Below are 25,373 nucleotides of genomic sequence, written 5' to 3' on the forward strand. Positions count from 1 at the left end.
GGAGTGCAACTTAATTCTTTTACATGTGGATATCCAGTTTTTCTGTCACCATTTATTGAAATCATATTGGTTCTAGTGGCTAAAGCAGGCATGACCCAAACTTTGCTCATCATGTACCCTTGTCCACAGGAGCTGACCAGGGTTTTTGGGTGAGATTTGATATATGCACCAAGAGTGGAAGTTTTCTTCTCCTTTTGATTTGTAAACTACAAACGTAGTCACTTGGAGCTTTTTATTTCATTGATTCTGTACAAACAATTCTTTTAGTTTACCTTTCAAGGTGAATAATGTTGTGTGATGGGTCTCAAGTTCACATGTTAACAAACACACAGAATGAACCATATATTCATATGGTTTGCAAGTCTCTGATATACTGTTCAATTTAAGCTCTAGTCTCATATGAATAGCATAGGAGAAAAGCATTATTTAATGCACGAATTGGAAACAAATTGAGAAATAATTTGATAGAATAAGAAAGATGGAAATTGTATGTTTCTGAAAAAAAAAAAGGCTCCCACTGCCAAAATTTTCTTAGTAGAAAAAAAAATAAATTTTTAAGCCTTTAATCTACTGTCATAACTTAGAAGGAACTGCTTAGATTTCATTGTTATTTAAGCATAACTGGAATCTGAGCATCATTGTTTCAAATCTCAGAAAAAAAAAATTGCCACGTGCCAGGCTGCGGTGCTTTTTCCCAGGCTTAGCCATGTATCAGCACAACACACATAACACACATTTGTTGAACACTTACTGTGTTCTGGGCCTGGCCACCAAGCTGTGAGACACTGAGCTCCTGATTAAGCAGCCTACAGCTCAACCCCTCAGAGCAGAGACGAACATGAACACACATTAATTGCTAGTTGGCATGGCAAATATAATAGCTATGTGCTCTTAGGATCCAATGGATGAGGTGGTTCACCTGCCCCTACGTCTCTAATGCTGAAAATGTCACTTACTGTAGAGTTAATATTGACTTCAGTGGGCATTTTAAGACTAGCTCAGCTCACTATTGCATTTGGGTTATTTCTGAATTTAGAAAAGTAGTACTATTTGAACTTATATTTAGACAAAACCACAGGAGGTATAAAAGTGCCTGAATTTCAAAGGAGAAGAATAGATAAGAAAGAGGTTTGGTCTAGATGGACTTGGAATTATGTGGATTTGAAACCCCAGTATCCTCTACAGTAGGAGAAAGTGGACCCCTCCCTCACACAAAATACACACACACACACACATATCATGGGTATATATAGCTATATATATCAGAGTTTAGAGAAGAGACTAGAGACAAAAGGATTGATACCAAGCAACATATACCTTCAGATTGATCACTTACCACTTTTCATGGTCCATCATTGCTTGGGCTCTAATATCTTGAGCTGGGCTGGACCATGCTGTTGTGCAGAAGCTCCTCCACATGACTCAGGCTGCAGAGCTGTATGCAGGGCTGCCCTCACCTGCAAATGCCCTTACGTGGACCCCATCACCTTGCCCTGGGCCATGGCACCCACTCTAGACTAAATGTCCAGTGGCTCTCACAAGTAGGATATTTCTGATTATATAGGGATCTTCAAACTAGTTTTACAGTTGGACGCCAGACATTCAATCACTACCTCACTCTCTGAGAAGTCTGAATTGTGCATTATCGTTCTATGGCCCAATGAAAGTTAAAAGATCTGTCTCCCCTCTGCTTAAGAGCTGATAAAAGCACAGATCAAGTTAATGTGGTTATTAAATTGAAAAGAAAATGACTGCTAATCTGTTTCTATTCCATATTCAGAGAGCTGTAGATCTCAAGTACTCAGACAACAGTCACTAATTTCCTTCTTTTTGCCTGATTTATTGGGTGAGACGTTTCATATAGTTGAATTCAGTATGAGTTTGTGTGTGTGTGTGTATGTGTGTGTGTCTCATCATGGAGCCTTAATATTATTATTCTAGCATTTTAGGACTGCTAAATGTTTATTATTTAGTCTCCAGATCTTTTTTTAGCATACTTTGTTAGTACTTTGTAGAAGAGAAGAAATATTTCTCCTCCAGATGCCATTCTAGCATGGTAGCTAAGTTGAAAATACTTGTGACAAGGGTTTCACTTTTACTTCCACTCAATTATGAGCTGGTTCTCATTTCTGAGAATTTGAACCCACCTTAAGATCTGCCTTCTGAACTTTCAAGGACCCTTTAGAATTTGGGGTTTATGTTTTGGTTTGGTGTCACATTTGGTTTAGTGTTGCTATAAACATTTCTTCACCTCTTTTTCTTTTGTGTACTTTCCCCAAGATGTCAAATCACCTCCTACAGACTTACTGCCTGTAATGGGAAGACCTGGGTCTACTTGTAAACCGGGGTCTCATTCCGACTGTTCCTTCCCACTATCCATCAGCCTCTCTCGAGACCTGATTTCTCACATCCTTTTAAAGCTAAGTAGCGGCCTCTTCCAGAGGCATTAATGTTTCCTCCACATCCATCCCATCCCCATAACCTGTGGTTTGCTCAAGCTGACAAGGCAGGAATCCTACAACCTCAGTCACTGACAAGCAGTCACAGCATGATGAGCAGACTGCAGAGAATTGCTAAATGTAATTTGGAGAATTTTGGGGGTCATCCTGTCCATAGATTTTTATGGAGAGTTATGAGAATGGAGAAATAATGAACAGAAAAAGATTGAGTTGGAAAAGGAATAAAATATGCTACTAGAGGTTCATATCTGTCTCCAATTCTAAAATGTTTCCACATCTTCAGGAGGCAAATAATTGTGTGCTCTCCTCTCCGCTGACCTTGTCAAAATTGCAGCATTACTGAGTGTGTTTTGTAATGGCTAGCTCCCAGAACACCCTCAGGAATGGGCCCTTCTTCACTGTCTACCCTCACTTCCTCTTCAAGGACCTCAGAACATTAGATTCAGAAAACTAACCTGACCTCATCCTGTGGGTCATTAAATGGTATCTGAGTATCTGGTTATATAATTAAATATATAATGATGCTAATATATTTTGAGCTCTCCAAAATAAAGATAAAACTGTATCCACATAGCTCACATAAAAATGGTGTAAACCCTTTTCTTTTATCCAGCAATAAAAAGGAGGGAAGAGGGAAGGAATTAATGTTCTGTCCAATGCCAGGTTTACTTTAAACAGTGAGGCTGGATCGTCTAACCCCAGCTCCTCCTCAACTAATCCACTCAACACAGATGAGAGGGTGAGATGAGCATTTCAACCAGACCACGATGGTCCCTGGTCATCAGCAGAGGCTCCTCCCATCCCTGCTTTTGAACTTGACCTCAAAAGCACGTTGGGATATGCTCAGGGGGAGTCAGGAACTTGGTGCTTCATAGAGAAGACACCGTAGCCCAGAAAATGGGGTTTTCCACATTTGAGAGAGGGGTAGGTTGGCACTTGGCAAAAGAAATCATTCATGAAAGCAATGATCAGTATTTGCTAGTCATAATGATGCAGTACTGTGATCAGTTTTTAAAACTCGTAAGTCGGGAAGATAGGAGGTGAAAGTGAATATGGATGTGTGTGAAGGGAAACCTCTTCATCAACTGAATTATTAATCAAATATCTTGTGAACAAAGTAAAGTTACATTTCCCAAGAGTGTCAGATGAGGGTCAAACAGGTTTATGAGAAAATGCTTTAGCATTTCATAAAAATCAAGGAATTATCATTTTGTTTTCCTGTGAATTTGAATAAATTTTTTCTTCACATGTACAAGAGAGATAATATTGCTGCAGTAAGGTAAGAAATAATGCTTCAAACAGGTAAATCAAGACGTAACAGAGAGGCATGTTATTTAGGGATATAGCTTAAGAAGACCAGCCAAAAGATTTGAGAACAATTGTTTCCAGGGACCAGCAAAGCCAGATGAGGCATAGGGTAGAGCAAGTTCCTGAAGTGCCATTCTGGCTGTGTGTCGCAGAATTATGAAAAAAAGGTTCTAGCAATGTGTTCCAGCTCCGTCGTTGGCATATACTTATATGTGCCTTACCTTGTGGGTGGATGGGAGGTGTTGACAGTCCTCATACAAGAGAGAAGCGCAGCCTGTAGTGAACAGGCTCAGCCTTCCTGCTGCGTGCAGCCACAGAGACCACACAGCATGATGACCAGCAGGGTGCTGCAGCAAGAGATGCTAACATGGCCTGGCTGTAGGAACTTAACTCGTGTTATGAGATGGGGAGATATCTGTGTTGGGTGCTGGGGACTTGATGACAGGAGGAGGGAAGTGGAGAGAAGCTGAAGCTCTACTTGGTGTGGAAGCAGCTCTCTTGGGCTGCCTGGAAGAGGGGTTTGGTGATTGTTGTGGTTTGTGCAGGGACTTGGCTCTGTCTGTGCCCAGAGAGGATGAGAGTGTGGCCTTGTGTTTCCCAACCCGGGGCTAATTAGGAGCCCTGGTGTCTTTACAGTGAATGAGATCTAGAAAGCAAGTCCTGGGGGTGGGGAGCTTTGCACAGAGCTGTTGGCCCATCACTGCTTCCAGGACAACATCACTGTTGTCCCCCTCTCAGGGGACAGAGCCAGGACACATGTGTTTTAAGTTCATGAGTTTACGCTGATAACTTTCCTATTGGCTTAGGAACACAGAGTTCTTTCCTGATTCCTTCTCATGTGTTTCTCTTCCCCATAGTGAGAACTCTGGTTCCCTACCACATCGGGTAAATAGATCTCCTTATTTCCTCTGTCCTATAATGTGAACAAAGTTTCAGAATCACTCAGGTGCTACCTCCAACAGCAAGTTGGATCTGCTTTACAACTAAGTTTGATTTTTTTTTGCAATTATTGTGGGGTTTATAATAATAGCCCTAGTACCAAAGTTTACAGTCAGGTTATATATTTACTGTAACTCAGGTCAGTTTTTTCATATCTAGTAGTTTTAGTTTTATTATTTTACCTTTTCATGTAATGATTTCTTTTGAATATGTAAAAATACACATAATTCAAAAGTCAAGATGATATAAGTAGGTAAATTCAGAGAAGTCTCCTTCCTATCCATACACCCCCATCTGCTGCTTACCAACCCTACATATAAATACTGTCATTGGTTTACGATTTATTTTTTCTGTGTTTCTCTCTGCAAAAAAAAGGAAATGTATGTACACGTTTATGTATGTACAGGTTTATGTTTATAAACCTACATATATTTAAATTACCCCTTCTTTCTTAACAGAAAGGACAGCATGTTGTACATACTCTTTTGTACTTTTTTTCATTTAAAATATATCCTGGGTGTGCCTGGGTGGCTCAGTCAGGTAAGCATCTGACTTCAGCTCAGGTCATGATCTCGAGGTCCCGGGATGGAGCCTTGTGTCAGGCTCCATCATAATCTGTTATATGGATGTACCATAATTCATTCAGTCAGTTTCTCCTGACCTTATTCAGTGTTTTGCTGTCACAAATAATGCCACAATTATTCAAAACCTGTTCCTGTGTTGATTTGTACTTGCAGAGGTATATATTCAGAGCCGGTTTCTAGAAGTATAGTTAGTGGGTCAAAGACTAAATGCTTATGTAGTTAGCTCCTTCCAAATTCCTTTGTTGGGGCATTGCCTCACCCTTCCCTCTATCCCACCCACCCTGAGAGTATAGGGGAAGCCTGTCTCCTCATAGATGTTGTAGGAGAGGCTGGTAGGCTATGGCCTACCTACCTTCTCCCAGCCTCCCTGAATTCTCCTGCAGCTGTATGACAGTTCCTGCATGGTGGCTGACAGCTGCCCGTCTCCAGCCCCTCTGTCTCTCTTCTCTCAGGGTTATAAGCAGGAGTTCCCCAGGACCAGAGGGACTTTAATGTGAAATCACAGAGGTTAAAAGAGAATGGTTTGAGAACAACTTGAAATTCTCTGCTATGCATATTTCTGGAGTATATACTTTGGGGACTCAGAAGGATCCACTGTGAACAAATTGTGAAGGTCCTCTATGCCATTTGCAAAACACAAACTCAAGTTAGAATGTCTGCTTGGTGTGGGACCTGTGTTCAGAGTCACATGGTCTAAATGAACTGCTTTGAATCACACACATTGTAATCTCTCTGAAATTGACTTTAGCAATGACTATCTTGCTGAGAGTCAAGCACATTCACATACTTTTAATGCTCACCTACCTTCCTTCAGAAACTGATCAGGTCAATCATTACTTAGGGCAGAGTTTGTATTTTCATGGATTGTGCTGCACAGTGGGCTCTACAAGATTTGACCACAACATTTACGAACCCATATAATAAATAATTATTCATTTCCTTTTTAATTTAAAACTTTCTCGTCTGATCATAAAAATAATACTTATTTTTACATGGAATTTGTAAGATAAAGAGATTCATGGATAGAAATATAAAGATTGCCTTTATAAGGCAATTAAGGGCCAACCCCATAGAGTACCATCTTGGTATCATTTTCATTTATTTAATCCCTCTGAGAAAGTAATTCTCTAGTAGCAGGAAAAATGTCAGACGCATTTTTTTTAATTTCTCTTTTATCAAATGAAAGCATACTTGTTATAGAGAAAAAATACCACTCATTTTCTTCCACCTGAAGACAATGCCATATATTTCTTCCTGGTCTTTCTATGTATATATTTACACTTTTATGTTGTAATCCACTGTTAATATTGTTTTAGTAACTGCATAATATTTCATCAAGTATTTGTAGAATGAATTGATAAGTCACAGTCTCAAAATCTACAACTTTAAATTCTGGACAGATAAAGTATTACAAAGTAATACCTCGTCGCATTGGTTGTGCACAGTACACGTTGTTAACAGAACACCCCCAGCGTAAAGAATGGTGGTGTGAGAGGTGTCAGACTGGAGTAGGAGGACTCCCTGAGCAGAATCAGCAGCAATGCTAACACAGCAGGAGAGGAAAGAATTCTTAGACTACACGTATCGGAAGAAATTCATGCAGGAAATTATTTCTGGGATCCTTTCTGATTAATGGGGCCAACAATGAATCAGAGTAGTTTTATATTTGCATGTCTCCAAAAATTGTTCACAAGAAGAAAAAAGCAAACATATACATTTGAGTGTGTTGTCCTCTACCTGAAAAAGCAGAATTTTGCAATGATTGTTAGTTACGTGTGTTTTAAATTTGGTTCAAGAAGCAGGACACCTCCAGTATGTAGCAGGTGTCACTTTGTGAAGATTAGTATATCTGTGGCATGAGATTGAGCAAGACTTAAGTCAAACCTCACACCCTAACCTCCTGGATGCAGCCTGGGCAATTCCCCAGCTTTCCTTAAAGTTGGGGAGAAGAGGGAATGGCAATGTTTCATAAATGCTCTGCTACTTATACCACAGTGTCTTTTCCATGGCAGAATAATGGGCACTGCAGGAATTGTAACCCCAAAGCCCAGTGGCACACCCTTCTTGACGGTGCCCAGAAGGTGAGCGAGTCCCCCATTCTGACACCTGGCAGGCAGGAGATTCCTGGCAAAGCAGCACCTAAGCACTGAGAAAGTTATGATACATTGTTGCCTTCTCTCTCTCTTTTTAAGATTTATTTGTGAGAAAGAGCGCCAGCTTGCAGTAAAAGGGGCAAAGAGAGAGGGAGAGAGAGTATCTCAGACCCATGGAACCTGACATGGGGCTCAATTCCATGACCTTGAGATCATGGCCTGAGCTGAAATCAAGAGTTGGATGCTTAACCAACCGAGCCACCCAGGCGCCCTTCTCTCTTCTTTTTAATTGATATTTTTATTGAGATAGTTAGATTCACATGCAATCATAAGAAATAACACAGAGATTTCATGTTTCCTTTACTCAGTTTTTTCTAAAGGTAACATCTTACACAGTATAGGACAATATCACAACCAGGATATCAACATTGATATAACCTACTACATTATTCAGCTATTCCTAGTTTTTTTTTTTTTTTTAAGATTTTATTTATTTATTCATGAGAGGCACAGAGAGAGAGAGAGAGAGAGAGAGGCAAAGACCTAGGAGGGAGAAGCAGGCTCCATGCAGGGAGCCTGACGTGGGACTTGATCCTGGATCTCCGGGATGAGGCCCTGGGCTGAAGGTGGTGCTAAACCGCCTGAGCCGCCGGGCTGCCCAGCTTTTCCTAGTTTTACGTGTACTCACTGGTATGAGGGTGCACATATGTATTATTATATTGTATTAAGCTGCATAGGATGCATAGAATAATACAAAAATATTGCATTAAGTTCTATACACTTTTATCATCTATGTAGGTTTTCATATGTACCATGACAGTCAAGATACTATGCAGTTCGAACATGAGGAGGATCCTTCCTATTGCCCGTTAAAACCTACAGAGACATTTCTCTCCCACATTGCTTTCTATTTTTTAACCCCTGGCAAACTCTAACCTGTTCTAAAGTTTCTGAATTTCTTAAATTTTGTCATTTCAAGAATATTATGTAAATAAATACATTCATTATGTAACTTTTGGGATTGGAATTTATTTATTTATTTATTTATTTATTTATTTATTTATTTATTTATTTATTTTTAAACTCAGCATGATTCCCTGGAGATCCATCCAGTTATTTTTGTGTATCAATAATTTGATCCTTTTTGTTGCTGAGTAATGTTCCGTGGTATGGATGCACCAGATACCCAGGTCCTTTATTTTATTTAGACTGATTTTAAATGGTATTATGTTTTAAATTTTGGTTTTCCTCTTTTATTGTTTTTTTTTTTTTTAAAGATTTTATTTATTCATTCATGAGAGACACACAAAGAGAGAGGCAGAGACACAGGCAGAGGGAGAAGCAGGCTCCATGCACCGGGAGCCCGACGTGGGATTCAATCCCAGGTCTCCAGGATCGTGCCCTGGGCCAAAGGCAGGCGCCAAACCGCTGTGCCACCCAGGGATCCCAGTGCTGTTAGTTTTTAAGTGTTGATTTTGTTTGCTGCAAACTTGTTGAACTCACTTATTCTAGAAAATTTTGTAGATTTCTTGGGTTTGCTATATAGACAATCCTGTCATCTGCAGTTAGTAAGGTTTTATTTCTTCTTTTCTAATCTGTATATCTTTTCTTCTTTATCTTGCCATATATTACAATGGCTAGAACATCTAATATTATGTTGCATAGCAGTGTGGAAAGCAGACTTTCTTTTATTTTCCTAAATTTTAGGGGAAAGCATTCAGTCCTTTGGCTACAGATTTTTAACAGATGTTTATTATTATGTTGAGGTGATTCCCTTTTATCCCCTAACTTGCTAAAGGTTTTTATTGTGGGTGGATGTTGAATTTTGTCAGATGCTTTTTCCATGTAAGTCAATACAATCCCATGATATTTCTTCTTTAACTTGTTGATATATTGAACTGTATTGATTTGGTTTCAAATGAGATGTGACCTTGGACAGGTGAAGAAGGAAGTAGACTGTGACTTACAAATGAAAGCCAAGGTGTTTAGATTTGAGTCTAGTGCATAGCACTTTCCAAAGTACGTTCTATGACATATGGTAATAGAGGAGACATAAAAATGTAATTTCATTGTCCCTCCTAGTTTGAGAAACTGGGTCAAACTAGGTTTTATAGGCTTTTTTACTGTTGGACTTGTCTGAGCTTTTAATATGATGCATTGAATGATTTATATTTCCAAAAGGGGAATAAAGTGTATAACGTTTCCCAATCCAGTTTATCTACAATATCTACATTTTCCATAATGTCTGTAGTAAGGGAAAGATGCACTTTGGGGAACATTGCATAGGAAATAATTTTTCCAATGAAAATTTCTAGTCTGAGGAGTATTATAGAAGAAAGATAGTATGCTATGATGGCTCTTACACATGAAACTTTAGGCAGGTTTCCTAACAGCTAAACGATCATTTCATTGTCTATTGAGTGGAGAATAAATCTGACTCCCATGTGTGGCAGTGAGCTATGAAGATGAAGAGTGTGGGTTTTGTAGTCAAATATCTTGGTTCAAATGGTTTTGTTCACCTAGAAGGTGTGGGGAACATTGGAGAAGTTGCTTAATCACTGTGTGCCTCAGTTTTCTCAACTGTAATGTGAGGATAGTAACAATTCTCATTCTCTAGGATTTTAGAAAGGTTTAATGAATGAAACATGTAAAGTTTTAGAGACATATCAGACATATAGAAACCATCCAATAGCCCTTAACTCATGGTGTTTGTAGTTGGAAGGATGAAGTGAGATAGTAAAGCACCATTATGCAGAAAGTCATTGTTAGGAACATGGACTCACAGGCATTTGTAGGATGAGTTAGGGGCAGGTGAATCTGTGGTCCCACATTGGATGCTTTGAGGACCAACCTAGTGAGAGTTGACAGTGGAGAGGTTGCTTTTAAAAATATTTTCTTGGGATCCCTGGGTGGCGCAGTGGTTTGGCGCCTGCCTTTGGCCCAGGGCGCGATCCTGGAGACCCGGGATCGAATCCCACATCGGGCTTCCGGTGCATGGAGCCTGCTTCTCCCTCTGCCTATGTCTCTGCCTCTCTCTCTTTCTCTCTCTGTGACTATCATAAATAAATAAAAATTAAAAAAAAATAAAAATAAAAATAAAAATATTTTCTTGAACTCTTCAGTATTCGGTGATTGAATATGAGGGGTTAAAAAGAACTCAAAGGTGACATCAAGGTTGAGCCTTGGCATTAGGGAAATGGATTTTGTAGCTGCCAGGAATAAAGTATGTCCTAGATATTAATGGGTAAGCCAGATGATTTTGGCATTCTAGTTAAAAAATAATAGATATTTTAATTTCTGCCTTTAACAAGTATAGGAAAATACAGCGTTGCAATCTGTTTATGCAAAAAACTGAAATCTGATCAGTATTGTTAAAGAAGCAATCTGATTACATAGTTACACTACAAAGGGAATTATGCCCATGATGCAACTTTGAACTTTGAGAACATCTCAGCTTTTTTGGGGGGGGCACTGAAGTAGTAGAATGGCTCCTCAGAGGAAATTAAGAGAAAGGCATGCTGGTGCGCAGAACGAAGGAAACCATACAAGAAGGAAGGTCCTTTGAGAAATCAATGAGCATAACTTAAGGAATGGGAGAAGGGAATATGTGGTTGGAATAGCAGAGAAAATTTAAGCAAGAGGGCAGCTTGGCAAAATGACACAGTAAGCCAAATGTATATGATTTTTTAAAGAGATTTGATTGATTGATTGATTGATTGATTGATTGATTGACTTAGAGAGCCAGCTCATGAGGGTGGGGGAGGGTCAGAAGGTGAGGGAGAAAGAACCTCCAGCGGGCTCCGCACTGAGCACAGGGCCAGATGAGGGGCTCGATCCCACAACCCTGAGGTCATGACCTGAGCCAAAACCTGAATCGGACCCTTAACCAACTCAACACCCAGGACCCCAAGATTTAACATAATGTGCATAATTTTGGACTTCCTTTTGACTTAGAATATAGCCCAGGGCAGCCTTGGTGGCTCAGCAGTTTAGCGCTGTCTTCAGCCCAGGGCATGTTCCTGCAGACCTGGGATCGAGTCCCATGGGGCGGGGCTCCCTGGGGGGCTCCCTGCATGGAGCCTGCTTCTCCCTCTGCCTGTGTCTCTGCCCCTCTCTGTCTCTGTCTCTCTCTCTCTGTCTCTCATGAATAAACAAAATCTTATATATATATATATATATATATAGCCCAATTTTGTTTTCATCTTATTTCTCATTTTTTTGGCGCAGTGTGTTTGGATCCTAATCTTTGGGAACCCACTAAAGCCCAAAATACCATTACCAGAAGGTAGCAAGTCTAAAAACATTTGAACGGGAAGTATTTTAATGAATAGCATTTTAGTTAATAAATTAAAATGTGTGTGTATGCATTTGTGCATTGCTTAACTTTAGTTTAAAATTTTTCCTCTTTCTATATATCTGCTTTTTTTAAATTATCTTTTCCTAAGAATCATCTTTTCCAGTAGCCCTCAGGTTATTATGGTGCTGAACACCATGAGAGAATTTTCCCAGATAATCCTATTTATTTCTGTACCGAGTATGAAGGCTTTGAATAAACCATAGTCAATGCTTTTGGGAAGGAAAAAAAGGTCAATCTGTATTTGGCTGCCATGGTTAACAGAATAACGGCCCCTCAAAGATGTCCCCATCCCAACCCCTGGAACCTGTGAGCATGTTACCTTTCATGGCAAAACAAACCTGGAAGATATGATTCAAGTCGAAGACTTGAGTTATGGAAATTATCCTGAATTATCCAGGGAGGCTCAGTACAATCACAGGCTCCTTAAAAATGGAAGAGGGGGGTTGGAGAGATGAGTCAGGGGAGGTGAGGGTAGGCAAGAAGGGTCAGGGATGTGACTCTGAGGACAGAGCAAGGTCGTTCATGGCTGCCTCCAGCACAGATGCAGGGGACTTCCAGACAGATCCTGGCCGAGGGGGTGCTTCACACGTCCCCCCTGTTTCTCTTTTGATTTCTAGATCTCACGCAAGTACCTTTCATTGGCAAAATTTAACTTAGAATCCTGCTGGCAGGAGTCTGGTGGATGCAGTGCCTAGAGTTCCAGCCCCAGGAAAACAGGGTGGAAGGAGGGTACCATGGAGAAGAAAGTAGTACTGCTTGGCCAGGAGATGAGCTGGCACATGTGGTCAACCACAGCATCCTGCCTCCTCCCAGGACAGACCGAGAGCCCAGCAGGAGAGAGGCTTCAACTCACCCTGTGAGCTGACACCCATATGTTATCAAGGTCCTGCTGCACATTTTGGCACCTTTTCGCACCTTTTCTCCCTCTTTTAATTCTGAAAACAAACTTGCAAAGTAAGTGTTGATCTGATTATAGTTACACGACTGTTGTTTATTGAACGCCTGCTGCAGGCTCAGTGCTGCTGTTAGACTGGGGATACAGCTGAGGTGACAAATGTCCAGGTTCGCCTGGGACCATTCTAGTTTTGTGTCCTGGGAAACTGCTTGCCTCTGGGCAAACCAGGAGGGCTTTGACACAACAGTGAACAAGGCACTCTGCACTCCAGGAACTCACATTTAAAGTGGGAGCTCCAGAGACAGACACAAAATAGAAAAAAATATAAGGCACAATTTTACATATAGTATGGCATCAGTTTAAATACAATAAAGTATTTATTTATATATTGGTTCATTCATTCATTTTGAAAAAGGAAATGGCTCCTTCTTTACCTAGTGGACAAAAGAGAGGGCCTCCCCAGGACATAATTTTGTATCCAGAAGGATCACTGCTTACCTCCTCACAGTGGGTACACATCAAGTGGGTGGGTTCCCATTGCCCTGAGGTCAGAGAATAGAAAGAATGTTGTCCTGGCTTACCTAGCCTGCCCTTCACAGGGTCTGTAACTTTCACAGAGGCCACATGTGCTGGCAAAAGGAGAGCAGACTCTAGCCCTGCCTCTTTGAGACTCGGCACTGTTGGTAGCCTTCTGATGGATAAGGGTAATCCTGGTTGAGGGCTGGGTGGGAAAGACAGCACACCCTCCCAAGAGAGCTGCTGGGAGCAAAGGTGGCTAGACCTAGCATAAGGACCTAGGGGGCTCTTGCACCCAGGTGGTCTTGGTCACTGCTGTATCACCGGTGACCAACTTGTCCTCATTTTTCCAGAACTGAAGGGTGTCCTGAGACACAGGACTTTAAACCCACAACTCACTAAGGTGGCCTTTAGGGTGAACGTGGAGTCCATCCAAACCATGACACTCCAGAGTGAGATGGGAGGCTTTTGATAAATATACCAGTTCAACCAGGTGTGTGTTGGGGCCATCCCAGGGAGCCTGAGGAGATATAACCCTATTCACATTAAACTACATTTATTTCTGGTGCATTGTGCCCCTGAGGCAGGAGACCTTCTTTTATCCAGGACCCTGCTATAGTGATTGTGGTGTAAATGTTAACTAAACAGCTCAAATATGAGCTAATTACCCAACTACGGACAGAACTGTCCTCAGGGCATCAGCAAAGGAGGAGAACAACCATTCTGGCAACAAGGAAAGTTTAGAAATTTGTAATAAAAATTTCTAGCAGGTATCCATTTTAAAGGAAGCATATATATGTTCTGTGCTATTTCAGAAAGTAAAAAATCCCTTTAAATTACTGGTGATGCAATGGTATTGACAGTACAAGAGTCCAAATCAACTTCTCAGCACTTTATGTCTTCAAGCGGCCTGGCTGGGTCCTCCCAAGGATGGGGCGCACTCGGCCCTGTGACCCAAGGTTGGAGTTTGCCTACCTGGGTCTTCCACCGGAGTTTGGCCATCTGTGCTGCCACCAAAGTGGATGTGACCGGAGGCCACACAGCTCTTCCAAGATAGACTGGAATTTGAAGCAAGTCCTCTGTAAAACCCATACTCTTTTGTTTATGGGAGTAGCTCTTCATGCTGTCTCACTAACCCTAATGTAGAGGGAATGTTATCAACTAGCAGCACAAAGTAATAGCGGATATAGAGGAGAAAGGACTGAGTTCTGTCCGGATGGCTGTGGGGGAAGAGATAGCAAATGTGTACAAGTCCCAGTCCATCCACAGAGTGTGGTTGTCTGCAGCTTCCTGGGGTCACTTAGATTCCCAGAGAGGAACTTAGTTTTTCCCAGGGTCTGATGCTTGGGATTCAGGAGTCCTGAAAATGTTAAAGTGTTTATTTCCTTGAAACCTTCAGACCATCAGGAGAAGAGAGGATATAAACAGAGCAGGAAGATAGAGGACAGGAGTCGTGAGTACAGCCTGCTGAGCCCCCGCCGATGCTAAAGCCAGGTGAGAAGGACGGTGTGACTGACACTGAGGAGGGCATTTGATGGGATGAGCACTACGTGTTATACTATATGTTGGCAAATTGAATATGAATTTTAAAAATGTTTTAAAAAAAAGCATGGTGTGGGCTCTTACTCTAGCTACTGCTTTTTAGAATGCTCTTTCATGGTCTTATTTTTATGGGCATGTGGGTGTTGAGAAAAGTTCTTCACTCAGTGTATTATAGGTATTTCACATGTCTAAATATAGATGTGCATAACCATAACTGCTGAAGAGCAGCAGAGTATCCCGTCCTGCGAGTTTACCACAGCAAATGAACCAAACCTGTCCACCAGATACGGGAGTACAGATAATTCCAAATTTTATTAATGAAAATAATGCTGTGATAAACATTTACACATTTAAAAACCAGATCTTTGTGGGGCATCTGGATGGCTCAGTTGGTTGAGCATCCAACTCTTGATCTCAGCTCAGGTCTTGATCTCAGGGTCGTGAGTTCAAGCCCTGTATCAGGCTCTGTGCTGGGCATGGAGCCTGCTTAACACAGGCAAACAAACAAAAAAAACCCAGATTTCTGCTGACTTGGCTAAATTTATTCATCTTAAGATAAATATCTTGAGGTAGCCTGGCTGGGTCAGACAATATAGCAAGTCACATTTTTCATACACCATCACTTAACATATGCTAACCTGTTGACTCTTCCACAGTAGCACTCAGCTGTCCACATTTCCTCCTACTCTTGTTAACAACACTCACTATCATTCTCTTCATTTATATATTATTTACATATTCGATGTGCAAAAGTTAGTATGCCATTGTTTTTTCATTTATCATAACTGGAGAGAGTAAGTACCTTTTCATATTTTTCTGTTTGTACTTATGTGAATTGTTTAATGTCCATTGCCTATTTTTCTGTTGGGATATTGGTGGGAATTTTTTTTTTTTTTTTTTTTTTGGTCACCGATATTTAAGCACTTTACACTTAGAAAATATTACACTGTGTCTCATACCTTTCACATATCCCTCTCCTGATTGTCCTACCTTTTTACTTTGTTAGTGTGTAATGTTTGCTATGCCAGAGTTTGAGTTTTGTTTTGTTTTGTTTTGATGATTTATTTATTTATTTTAGAGAAAGAGGAGCATAGGGACATAGGGAGAAGCTTGTTCAGTGCACCTGGGCCTTACCACAGGTCCCCCAGGGTTACCCACTGGGCCTGGCAGACATGTCCCTGCAGCCGTTGCTTGGGCACAGACAGGCACTGTCATCTGCTATTACACATGCCAGGACGCCCTCTCCACTGCTGCTGGCAGAGCTTGTGCACTGCAAACCTGCACATCTCGAGCCGGAATGGGCCTGGTAGCCTGCTGCTTCCCTGCCGCACTCCCAAGCCTCAGATTTAAATTCTTAGAGTATAAATATACTCGGCAGGGCCTAGGTCTTACCCCCAGATGCAAGTGGCAAGAATCCTGCAGTGGGTGTGTAGAGGTTGTACTGCCCGGGGAATGGCCAATGTCCACATGGAACTGACTTCAGCTTTTCTCACTGGTAAGTCAGGTTTCGTGATAACCATGTGGTAGACAAGCCATCTTCTCTCTGCTGAACTGTTGCCATTATCATATGCTGAAAATCTGTAATTCTGTTTTTAACCCCAAATTAATTCTGGGTCTATAAAAAAATAGGCTGACAACCTGACTTGCAGAGCAACCACTCACTCTCTATTCATTACTGAGAAATCTTTTTCCATGTGACCTAATTTTTTCCATGTGACCACTGCATTTAATGCAACTTTAATGACAAGAAAACATTTTATACATATGTGAAACATCTTTACAGTCCTTATCAACCAAAACACTGGGTGACACAGAAAATTGGATGTTAATGTTGAAAAGATAAAACACTCACCGTGAGACAAAGCCATTTTAATGAAGAGACTATTTTATTCCGTAACTATTTGAGGCATCCAGAAGAGCTAGGCTTCTTTTTCCTGTGAGTATGTACAAGCCCCTTCCTTGGTGTGGCAATGTTCTTGATATTCTTTCTGAATGAGGCTTACTCTGGCTTCTTGGACAAGATGAGCTTTTGCCATGGATCTAATTACTTCTTTCACTAACTCGTTCTTCAGCAGGAAGGAACTCCTTGCAAAAGTTCTGTATTTGGTATATATGCATGGTTTGGTGTTCATTATTTCAAGCCTGATTATATCAGAATGGCAACATGCTGCCTGCGCAGATATTCTTACTGTTATGTGGCCAAACAAAGGAACATGACAGATTCCCTCCTGTCCTAGTGGAGGTAACTCTGTTTTGAAATCATTGAAGGAAAAAAAAAAAAAAGAAATCATTGAAGGAAAAAAAAAAAAAAGAAATCATTGAAGGGATCCTGGTTTCCATTCAGAATGGCCAACTGGCCATATAAGGTCACTAAACCATCTTTATTTTTTAGGTAAGCAGCACCTCTAATGCCTAAGCTTTTATAAATATAAGCACACCATTATTCTAATTGAATAAATAACATTTTTCAGTGGTAGGGCCTTTGGCTAAAGGAGCCCAGTGGGCTGCCTCAAAACGTGTTGTGTTTCTGGGTTTCTGTGGTTGCTATCTGCATAACTAACTCCCTAAGATCCCTGTTGGTGAACACATTTTTCTTATTTTCCGTTTTCTTACGGTTTGCTCTGGCTGCTTACAGTCAGTATACTGTAATCTGAATGTCTTCTTACTGGAGAAATGAAATGGGTATATTTTTTGAATGTACAGACCACAGTGATGGAACTCTCAGCCCACATGAGATCCACTGGAGAAATACAGGGGCGTTTGATGCAACGTGGAGGAGGGTGTTGGCCTGACAAGGCCCTGAGGGAGTTCTGTCAGACCTTTCTGGTTGCCCAGCCTTTGTCCAGGACCATTCATTCAACCACCGTTTCATGGCGTGAATGCTCTTCTTTCATCTAGCTGCATTTGAATCACTACCCCTGAACATCTGTAATTCTTTCGGTTTGCTTTTGAACTCTCAATTCTTACAGAATAAAACACCTTAATATTGTAAGCTTCATCCCATTTAATATCTGGTACTGCAAGGTGCCTTACTTCATATTCCTTATTATTAAAAATGTAGTTTGCGGTAATGCTTGGGTGGCTCAGTCTGTTAAGCATATGAACTCTTGATCTCGGTTTCGGTATTGATCTCAGAGTCTTGAGTTCAGGTCTTGCCTTGGGCTCCATGCTGAGCAGTTTGCTGTTATGCATTTAAATGAAGCTTCTGTTCATCAAGAACATCTTTATTCTGTGAACATTCATACACACAAACCATGCTAAGTGCTGAGGAAAAGTACCCTGCTGCCTCCCATGGCCTTCACCATCTCTTGTAGACTGTGGTCAATGAGAACCTCATGAAGTCTTTCACAGCCTGACCTATTCGAAGATGTAATAGATTATAAAATTTCAGATAAATTAAAAAATTATTTGGATGTGTTTTCCCCAAATTGGATCTTGTCACAGGGGAAAAAAAAATGTCACCTCTTATTCAAGACTTATGTTGATACAATGTATAGATTCTGTGTAATTGCTATAAATTCTTGAGGTACATTCTTGCATATTCATACGTGTGTGTGTGTGTGTGTGTATACATATATGTGTTCTTTCCACTACTCATTTGGATTTGGCAAAATAAAGCTGTTTAGTCTTATAAAACTATTTGGCTAGGGATCCCTGGGTGGCGCAGCAGTTTGGCGCCTGCCTTTGGCCCAGGGCGCGATCCTGGAGACTCGGGATCAAATCCCACGTCAGGCTCCCAGTGCATGGAGCCTGCTTCTCCCTCTGCCTGTGTCTCTGCCTCTCTCTCTCTCTCTGTGACTATCATAAATTAAAAAAAATAAAAAATTAAAATTAAAAAAAAACTATTTGGCTAGACTGTTATTTGGCTGTTATTTTATCGGATCTTTTTTATTTGATTCTTTGTTCTCTAGGTTGATCATCTACAAATAATAATAAAGTCAAAATAATTCTTCAATATTTAAATTCTTATTTATTTATTTATTTGCCTATAATATCCATTAAAACTTCCAGGGCAAGGCTAAATATTGGCAGTGATAGTGGTCATTCTTATCTTACTTTCAAATTTTTCAAATTTAACCAAGATTGTTCTGGGGTTTTACCATCAAGTGTGCCGTTGGTTTCCAACGAGTTTTCTTTATTATGCTAGTTAAATTCCAAAAATTATTCTGAGTTTTTATCAGGAAAGGATATTTAAAGTTGTCTAGTGCCTTTTGGCATTTACTGGGCTGGTTATATTTTCTTATGTGAATCATAATTGTCATTTACTTATTGAGAACCCAAGACATGTGTTCTGTAGTATCTCTGCTTCCTCATGGGGCTTGTAACTTCTTTCTTTTCCCTGGATCTCCCAGATACTAGCTCCTTCCAGAGGCTGGTCTGCGTTCAGGTTCAGTTACTTTGGTAGGAGATCTTCCTGAGCGGTGCTGTTTTCTTCCTGCTGTATCACCAAATCCCCTGCCATCTGGTTGTGCCATTTTAGTGTGAGATTAGGGTTGATTGGGGGGGCTCACGTATTGTCAATCAGCACTATATTTCATTATAAAGCTCCTGTTAACCTTCCACTGAATGGCTTGAGCATCTAGTAACAAGGGTCTCCATCTATTATTTTAATAGGAGTTACAAAATAGCAATTAAAAATAATATCAATTATTGTTTTTCCACTTAGTAGCTGAGTTTTTCTATAAAAAGAAACTTAAGTCACCCTGAAATGCAATTTGTACAGGGAAGGCAGGATAAATGCTTGTTTTTCCCTTTACTTACTATGTGTTAAAATAACAAGTTGGCACCCTGGTGACCCCAGAGAGGCGGGAGGTAGCTAATGTAACACTCCATCCAGTAATGTGATGACTTTAGCTGCGTTTCCTATTTCTGTCAACAAATGGTAATGTTAAAGACTATTTTTTTACTTTTAAACTGTTGAAAAGGCCCTTAATAAGGGTCACTTAAGAGCAGTGGAGTGAGGAAATCTGTTCATCTCTGTGAGTGGTAGATAATCTTCAATTTGCCCCACTAATTTTCCTTGTCTTCACCTCCATTTGTTCTGGTTGGAACACAGGACGACCGTTCTCTGGATGTGTAAGGCAGTTTCATGTGTCTCAGGATGTTTTTATTGTTTGTTTGGGGATTCATTATTGATCATGTGATCTTTTAACATCTCCCCTAATTGCTAGTAAGATTGTGTAGCTTTATGTTGGGGAGAACAATGTTGCATTCCTGGTGCCAAGATACTGGGTTGCCTGTATTCCTCAGTAACAGATACAAAGCTAATTCTTAGGTTCTTTATATTGCAAGATTTCAAGAGCTCCAAGAAGAGAAAAGAAAGAAGTGATGGGGGTATCCCTGGGTGGCTCAGTGGTTTAGCGCCTGCCTTTGGCCCAGGGTGTGATCCTGGAGTCCCGGGATCGAGTCCCATATCAGGCTCTCAGCATGGAGCCTGCTTCTCCCTCCTCCTGTGTCTCTGCCACTCTCTCTCTCTCTATGTCTATCATAAATAATAAATAAATAAATATTTAAAAAAAAAAAGAAAGAAGTGATGGACCCTACAGAGAAACAAAAAAGCTATCTCCATTCTTCTGCTCTTCATAATAGCAATAACTTTATAATGGGATATGGGTGACAGCAAGGATGATGATTGTGATAATGATGTTGATGATGATGACATGTATGTGTTTGCATGTGGATGATGAATTAGGAAATGATGATAAAAGAGAATTTAGGGAAAGTACTTAGCCTATATAAATCTGGATTTATAAGTCAGGGAGTAAGCAAAACCAGTTTTTAAGTCTAGACCTCATAGATGTTAGTAGCATCTACTGTTGAAATATGCTCTGATGTTCATTGGGATGTGAATCATTTGGGTAGACAGTGACTGTTTCAGCCAGTGTTTGAGGTTCAGTTCAGTACCCACTGAATCATTTTGAGTAAGAGTTGGCCCCAATCAGAAACGTTTATCTTCGAGTTTGACCCGCAAAAATTTATGTGCTTTTTGGATCAAGGCTTCTCTTTGTCTTACTCATTGGAGAAATAGAAAGAAGAGGCAAAAGAAAAAAAAAAAAAAAAAAAACGTTGGAAACAGAATGGCCTCTGGGTTGTGATGAGCAAATGGCCATGTACGGCAAACCTTACAGGTAGAAGCCATCCCTTCACCTGCTTTCAACAAGTATTGATCTAACAGACACTCAGCACATGCCAGGCACCAAGCAAGGCTCTGTGGATACAGCAGTCAACAAGACCTTATCCTGAACTTGAAAGGGTTAATTAGGCTATCATAGGAAATACAGCAAATAAAGGATCGGTTACAAAGGCTGCGGTGGGGGTTTCAGTAAGGATTATCTGGGATTCTTTTTTTTTTTTTATGATTATGATAGTCACAGAGAGAGAGAGAGAGAGGCAGAGACACAGGCAGAGGGAGAAGCAGGCTCCATGCACCGGGAGCCCGACGTGGGATTCGATCCCGGGTCTCCAGGATCACGCCCTGGGCCAAAGGCAGGTGCTAAACCGCTGCGCCACCCAGAGATCCCTATCTGGGATTCTTAAGGAACTCACAGGAGGAACACCTACCCCAGGTGTGGGGGGCTCAAGGAGGGTACCTGATAAGGGAAGTCTGTGCCAGGGCTTTCCTATGGGAGGGGATAAGAGAAGTCGAAGCAAAGGACCTCTACGTACAAAGCCTGTGCCCCATCAGAAGGTGTTCTCCAAATTGTAAGATACTAGGTGGGTCTGGAGGGGAAGGTGGGGGTGAGCACAGTGTAAGACATGAGGCTGGAAGAATGAGAGATATCAATATTGTCCAGTCTTGTAAGTAAGAGATTTGGATATTCTTTTGAGGATGGTGAAGTATCAAAGAGAGTGACACGAGTCAGGTGTCTTAGAGGGCTTCCTCTGCCGCACAGTAAGTGCTCAAAAATCCTTTGTGCAATAAAAGCTGTGTTTGTTTGTTTGTTTCTTTCTTTCTTTCTTCCCTCCCTCCCTCCCTCCCTCCCTCCCTCCCTTCCTTCCTTCCTTCCTTCCTTCCTTCCTTCTTTTTTGAGAGTGAGAGTAGGGGAGAGGGGCAAAGGGATAAAGAGAATCTTAAGCAGGCTCCACCCCCAGCATGGGCTCATGACCTATCTCGTGACCCTGAGATCATGACCTGAGCCCAAATCAAGAGTCAGACACTAAACCAACTGAGCCACCTGGGCACCCCTGTATTTTCCTCTTTTGTGCTTTCAGCCATGATGTGGTCACAGAAGAGGCCAGCCCTGCACACATGATGCTTAGGGAAATGTGTGGGACTGGCTGGCCTCCAGAACTGCCTTCTCCTCTGCAGGCCCTGCGAATTGCACAAACTCCACCCCCCAGCCACAATCCTTCATGGTGGTTTGACCAATGGGAAAATCTTCACTCTCCAGTAGATAAAAAGAACAAGTAAAACGAGCCCTGTTGTCCTCTGGAACAAGGTAGAAACAATTGTGTTTTGAAGACACAGAAGCTGCTAAGTTTGCAGGGACAGTTCTTAGCAAATGTCAACTTTTCGTGTGCTTTCTGTGTCAGAGCAGGTGATTAAAACACAAAACGAAAGAGAGTCTCTAGAAGGTGGGATGGAAACATGCTCAGATATGGGCAGAGATAAGAAGCCTGCACCTCAGAGGCTGCCAAATACCAACTGCTTTGACTGGCAGGGAAACGAATGGGGAAGAAAAGGCAAAATAACCAACTGAAAATTTCAAGTTAGAACAGAGAATGAGAAGTACATCCTTTCCAACAGTAGCATTTTACAGGGGTGGGGAAGAGAGGGGCAGAACTAGATCTGAGTGTGGGATGGGTCTGGGTGGCTGCAGTGGTTAAGAGGCTTCCAGAAGCAGGTACACTCCCTGACTGGTTTTAATTCTTCAAAAAAATAAATAAATAAAAGGCACTGCTTAGTGAAATATTAGTGCTTTACTGCAGCCCTTGTCCGGAGGGACTCTAGAGAGAAGATCCCAACAGCCTGGGGCCCTGGGGCCAAAGGCCCAGCCGTTCCTGAAGTGCCGCCAACCGAGGGAGGACAGCAGCGAGATTGCCAGGGACGGGACGGGCCGAGCTAAGGAGGCCACGCCAAACAGGAAGCCCACACCCAGACACACATCTGGAAAGGAGAGAGAGCGAGCAGAACTAACGTCAAGGTTAGTAACCATCTAGAAAAGAGTGGATGTGACTGGTTCACACTTTTAAGGTAAACCAGGGGCCGCTGAGTGGAGGCTGTCGATGAAATGGTGTTGCGCAGATTCAGCAAAGAAGAGCTGTAATTGTCTGCATGGCTGATGAACCTGTAAGTTCAAGGACGGGCCCAGTTACAGCGGCAGGGCATCATTTAGGTCATTTCTCTCATCTGTTTCTAGAGGAAACATACTTGTGGTAGGTCTGGTGGCATGGTTCTTGTGAAGAAAATTGAGCTAATTTTACCAGTGTCTGCCCTTTGAGTCTTAGCCTTCCTTCCTCTGAGCAAGACCAAGCAAGCAGATGCACTTAAATAATAAATGCTGGGTATCTAAGTATTTATTACCCTACGCAGGGGCTGGTGACCTTTTTCTGTCAAGGATCACATAGTTACTATTTTCGGCTTTGTAGGCCACGTGGTCTCTTTGCAGCTATTCATCAGAGCACAAAACAGGCGTGGACAGTGTGTCAGCAAGTAAGCAGCATGGCCGAGTCCAAACAGACCATTTATAAAGGGTCAGACAGTAGGCCGGATTTGGCCCCTGAGCCATAGTTTGCAGAACCCTGTCCTGGAGGATCTCTACTGAAACCAAACTGAGATCTCTACTGAAGCCAAACTGAACTCTCTGCTTTGAATGGAAGTGAGCCTGTTACGGATGGCCCCCCACCAGTATCTAGCTCCCAGGGCAGCTCTGTGACCTGCTAAAGTTATAAGGGCCTGGTGGTCTGAGGGAAACCCCACGTCCCTCATTGGAAACATTCTCTTGAGGAGACACTTGGACGCAGGGAGCTGAACCCCAGAGTCAAACACTCATTGAAGTCTTCTGAAAGTATGAGCCTCAAACTCTCACATCTGGGAAAAAAGGGAGAACACCCCAATTCTTCCCAGCCTCAGTCCCTTGTGCTAAGAGCATATAGCACACGCTTTGTGTTTTGCTGCCCTCAGCATGTCAGTAGTTGTCTGGGCAAGGGCAGAATGGAAGCAGAGTAGGAGCGCCTTCTCCACCCTGCACGTCTGGTGTGCCCACATGACACAGGGAAGGTGACCTACTTGGGTAACTGAGTAGAGACTCGAATCCTCCCAATGTTCAGAAGAAGCAGACATCTGGGAAAGCAGAACACCTTATAGATAGCAGAAGCAACAAAGCTGAGGGCAGAGAGTAGGGCCTGGGCAGGGGGGTGCCTATGAGAAGGAAACCGCAGATCTGAAGGCTGTCACACAGCCCAGATCACCCAGGAGCATGTGGTGTGAGGCAAACCCGTGAGACGAATTTCATACTTACGGGGTTAGCTGAGCTGTGTTTGATAGGGAAGAAGTCCAGTAATATTTTGATTAATGACTTCCTTGAGGATGAAGCTCTTTTATACAGACAGCTCTATTAGAAAAAACCTCAAGCCAAAATTCCTTCATAAATCATGCAAAAAATGGCTCTCTACACAACAGAAATAGCTCAAGTACAGTCTCTATTTGTCTTTGGTTAGATGCTGATAAATAGGGCTCATCCTCAGCAAAGTTGTAACAGCTGAACTTTATCTTCAGCTGCATGTCTTTCTGCACCTTTTGTTTGGATATGTAGCCTCCAGGGCCCCTGATTTCAGCCCATGTAGAGAGTCTACTGTCTTTATCTCTCCACTCACTTCGCTTTGGACGTCTTGGGGATGAAGGGGGCACTGCACACTATGACCAGTTCATTCCCTTTTTCTCATAATCCTCCCCCAGCCCTGATTCTCTGCTGCCAGGGGTGGAAGCTCACTGAGGGCTGCAGGAGCCCCAGAGAGTGGATGATGCTATGTTGCATCCAATTCTTGTAGGATCCGCCGCCAGGATGCTGTTACAGACGTCTGCTGAGCCCCTTTGTCCCTCTTACCTCTCTCCCTGCACCTCTACCAACCTTACCCAGCCCTGACCACACACACACACCATATATATAAACATTAATATAAATACATATAATGTGTCCACATGTGTTTAATAAGCACTCAGTGATTCTTTACATCATGAGTCATTTATCTGATAACCTGGACTATGTTCTTCTGCATTATCTATTTCCAGCTGACATAAAGTGGCACAGATGTGTGACGGGACTCCATTCTCTGTGGGTACCATGAGGCTCAATGGCCATTGCAGACCACGTGATATAAATAAATGCAAGGCCAATAACAAACTGCGGTGGCTTCTGCAGTTGGAAAGACCTGAGGTGAATTCGGACTCCTGCTATTCACTAGCAGTAATTTTTGTTGTTGAGGTGAAATTCATACAACATAAAATTGAAGTATACAGTTGAGTAGCATTTTGTACATTCATGGTGTTTGCAAGTATCATCTTTATCAAGATCTAAAACATTTTCTTCATCCTAAAACACAACCTCATACTTTAGGCAGTCACTCCTGGTTTCCTCTCTGTTAAGCCCCTGACAGCAAACTATCTGGTTTCCGTCTCTACAGGTTTACCTATTCTGGGTATTTCATGTAAATGGAATCTTAAAAATACATGGCCCTCTG

The 25,373-nt window shown here is 41.8% G+C and overlaps 1 protein-coding gene across 5 annotated transcripts in view; it reads left to right on the forward strand.

Moving 5' to 3' along the window:
* Positions 1-14,041: 14,041 nt before the first annotated feature.
* CD226 (CD226 molecule) overlaps positions 14,042-25,373 on the forward strand; it is an 88,347-nt gene continuing 77,015 nt past the window's right edge. For 2 of the 5 annotated variants that reach the window (XM_038525812.1, XM_038525814.1), the window contains exon 1: positions 14,042-14,645. In XM_038525812.1, the coding sequence (XP_038381740.1) occupies positions 14,633-14,645 (13 nt within the window). In that variant the 5' untranslated portion in view covers positions 14,042-14,632. Of the gene's footprint in view, positions 14,646-21,978; positions 22,838-22,859; positions 22,984-25,373 lie in introns of those variants that run through there. The other 3 variants (XM_038525816.1, XM_038525815.1, XM_038525817.1) reach the window with 3 other exon arrangements.

This window comes from Canis lupus, chromosome 1 (genome assembly GCF_011100685.1).
Source record: "Canis lupus familiaris isolate Mischka breed German Shepherd chromosome 1, alternate assembly UU_Cfam_GSD_1.0, whole genome shotgun sequence".
NCBI lineage: Eukaryota > Metazoa > Chordata > Mammalia > Carnivora > Canidae > Canis > Canis lupus.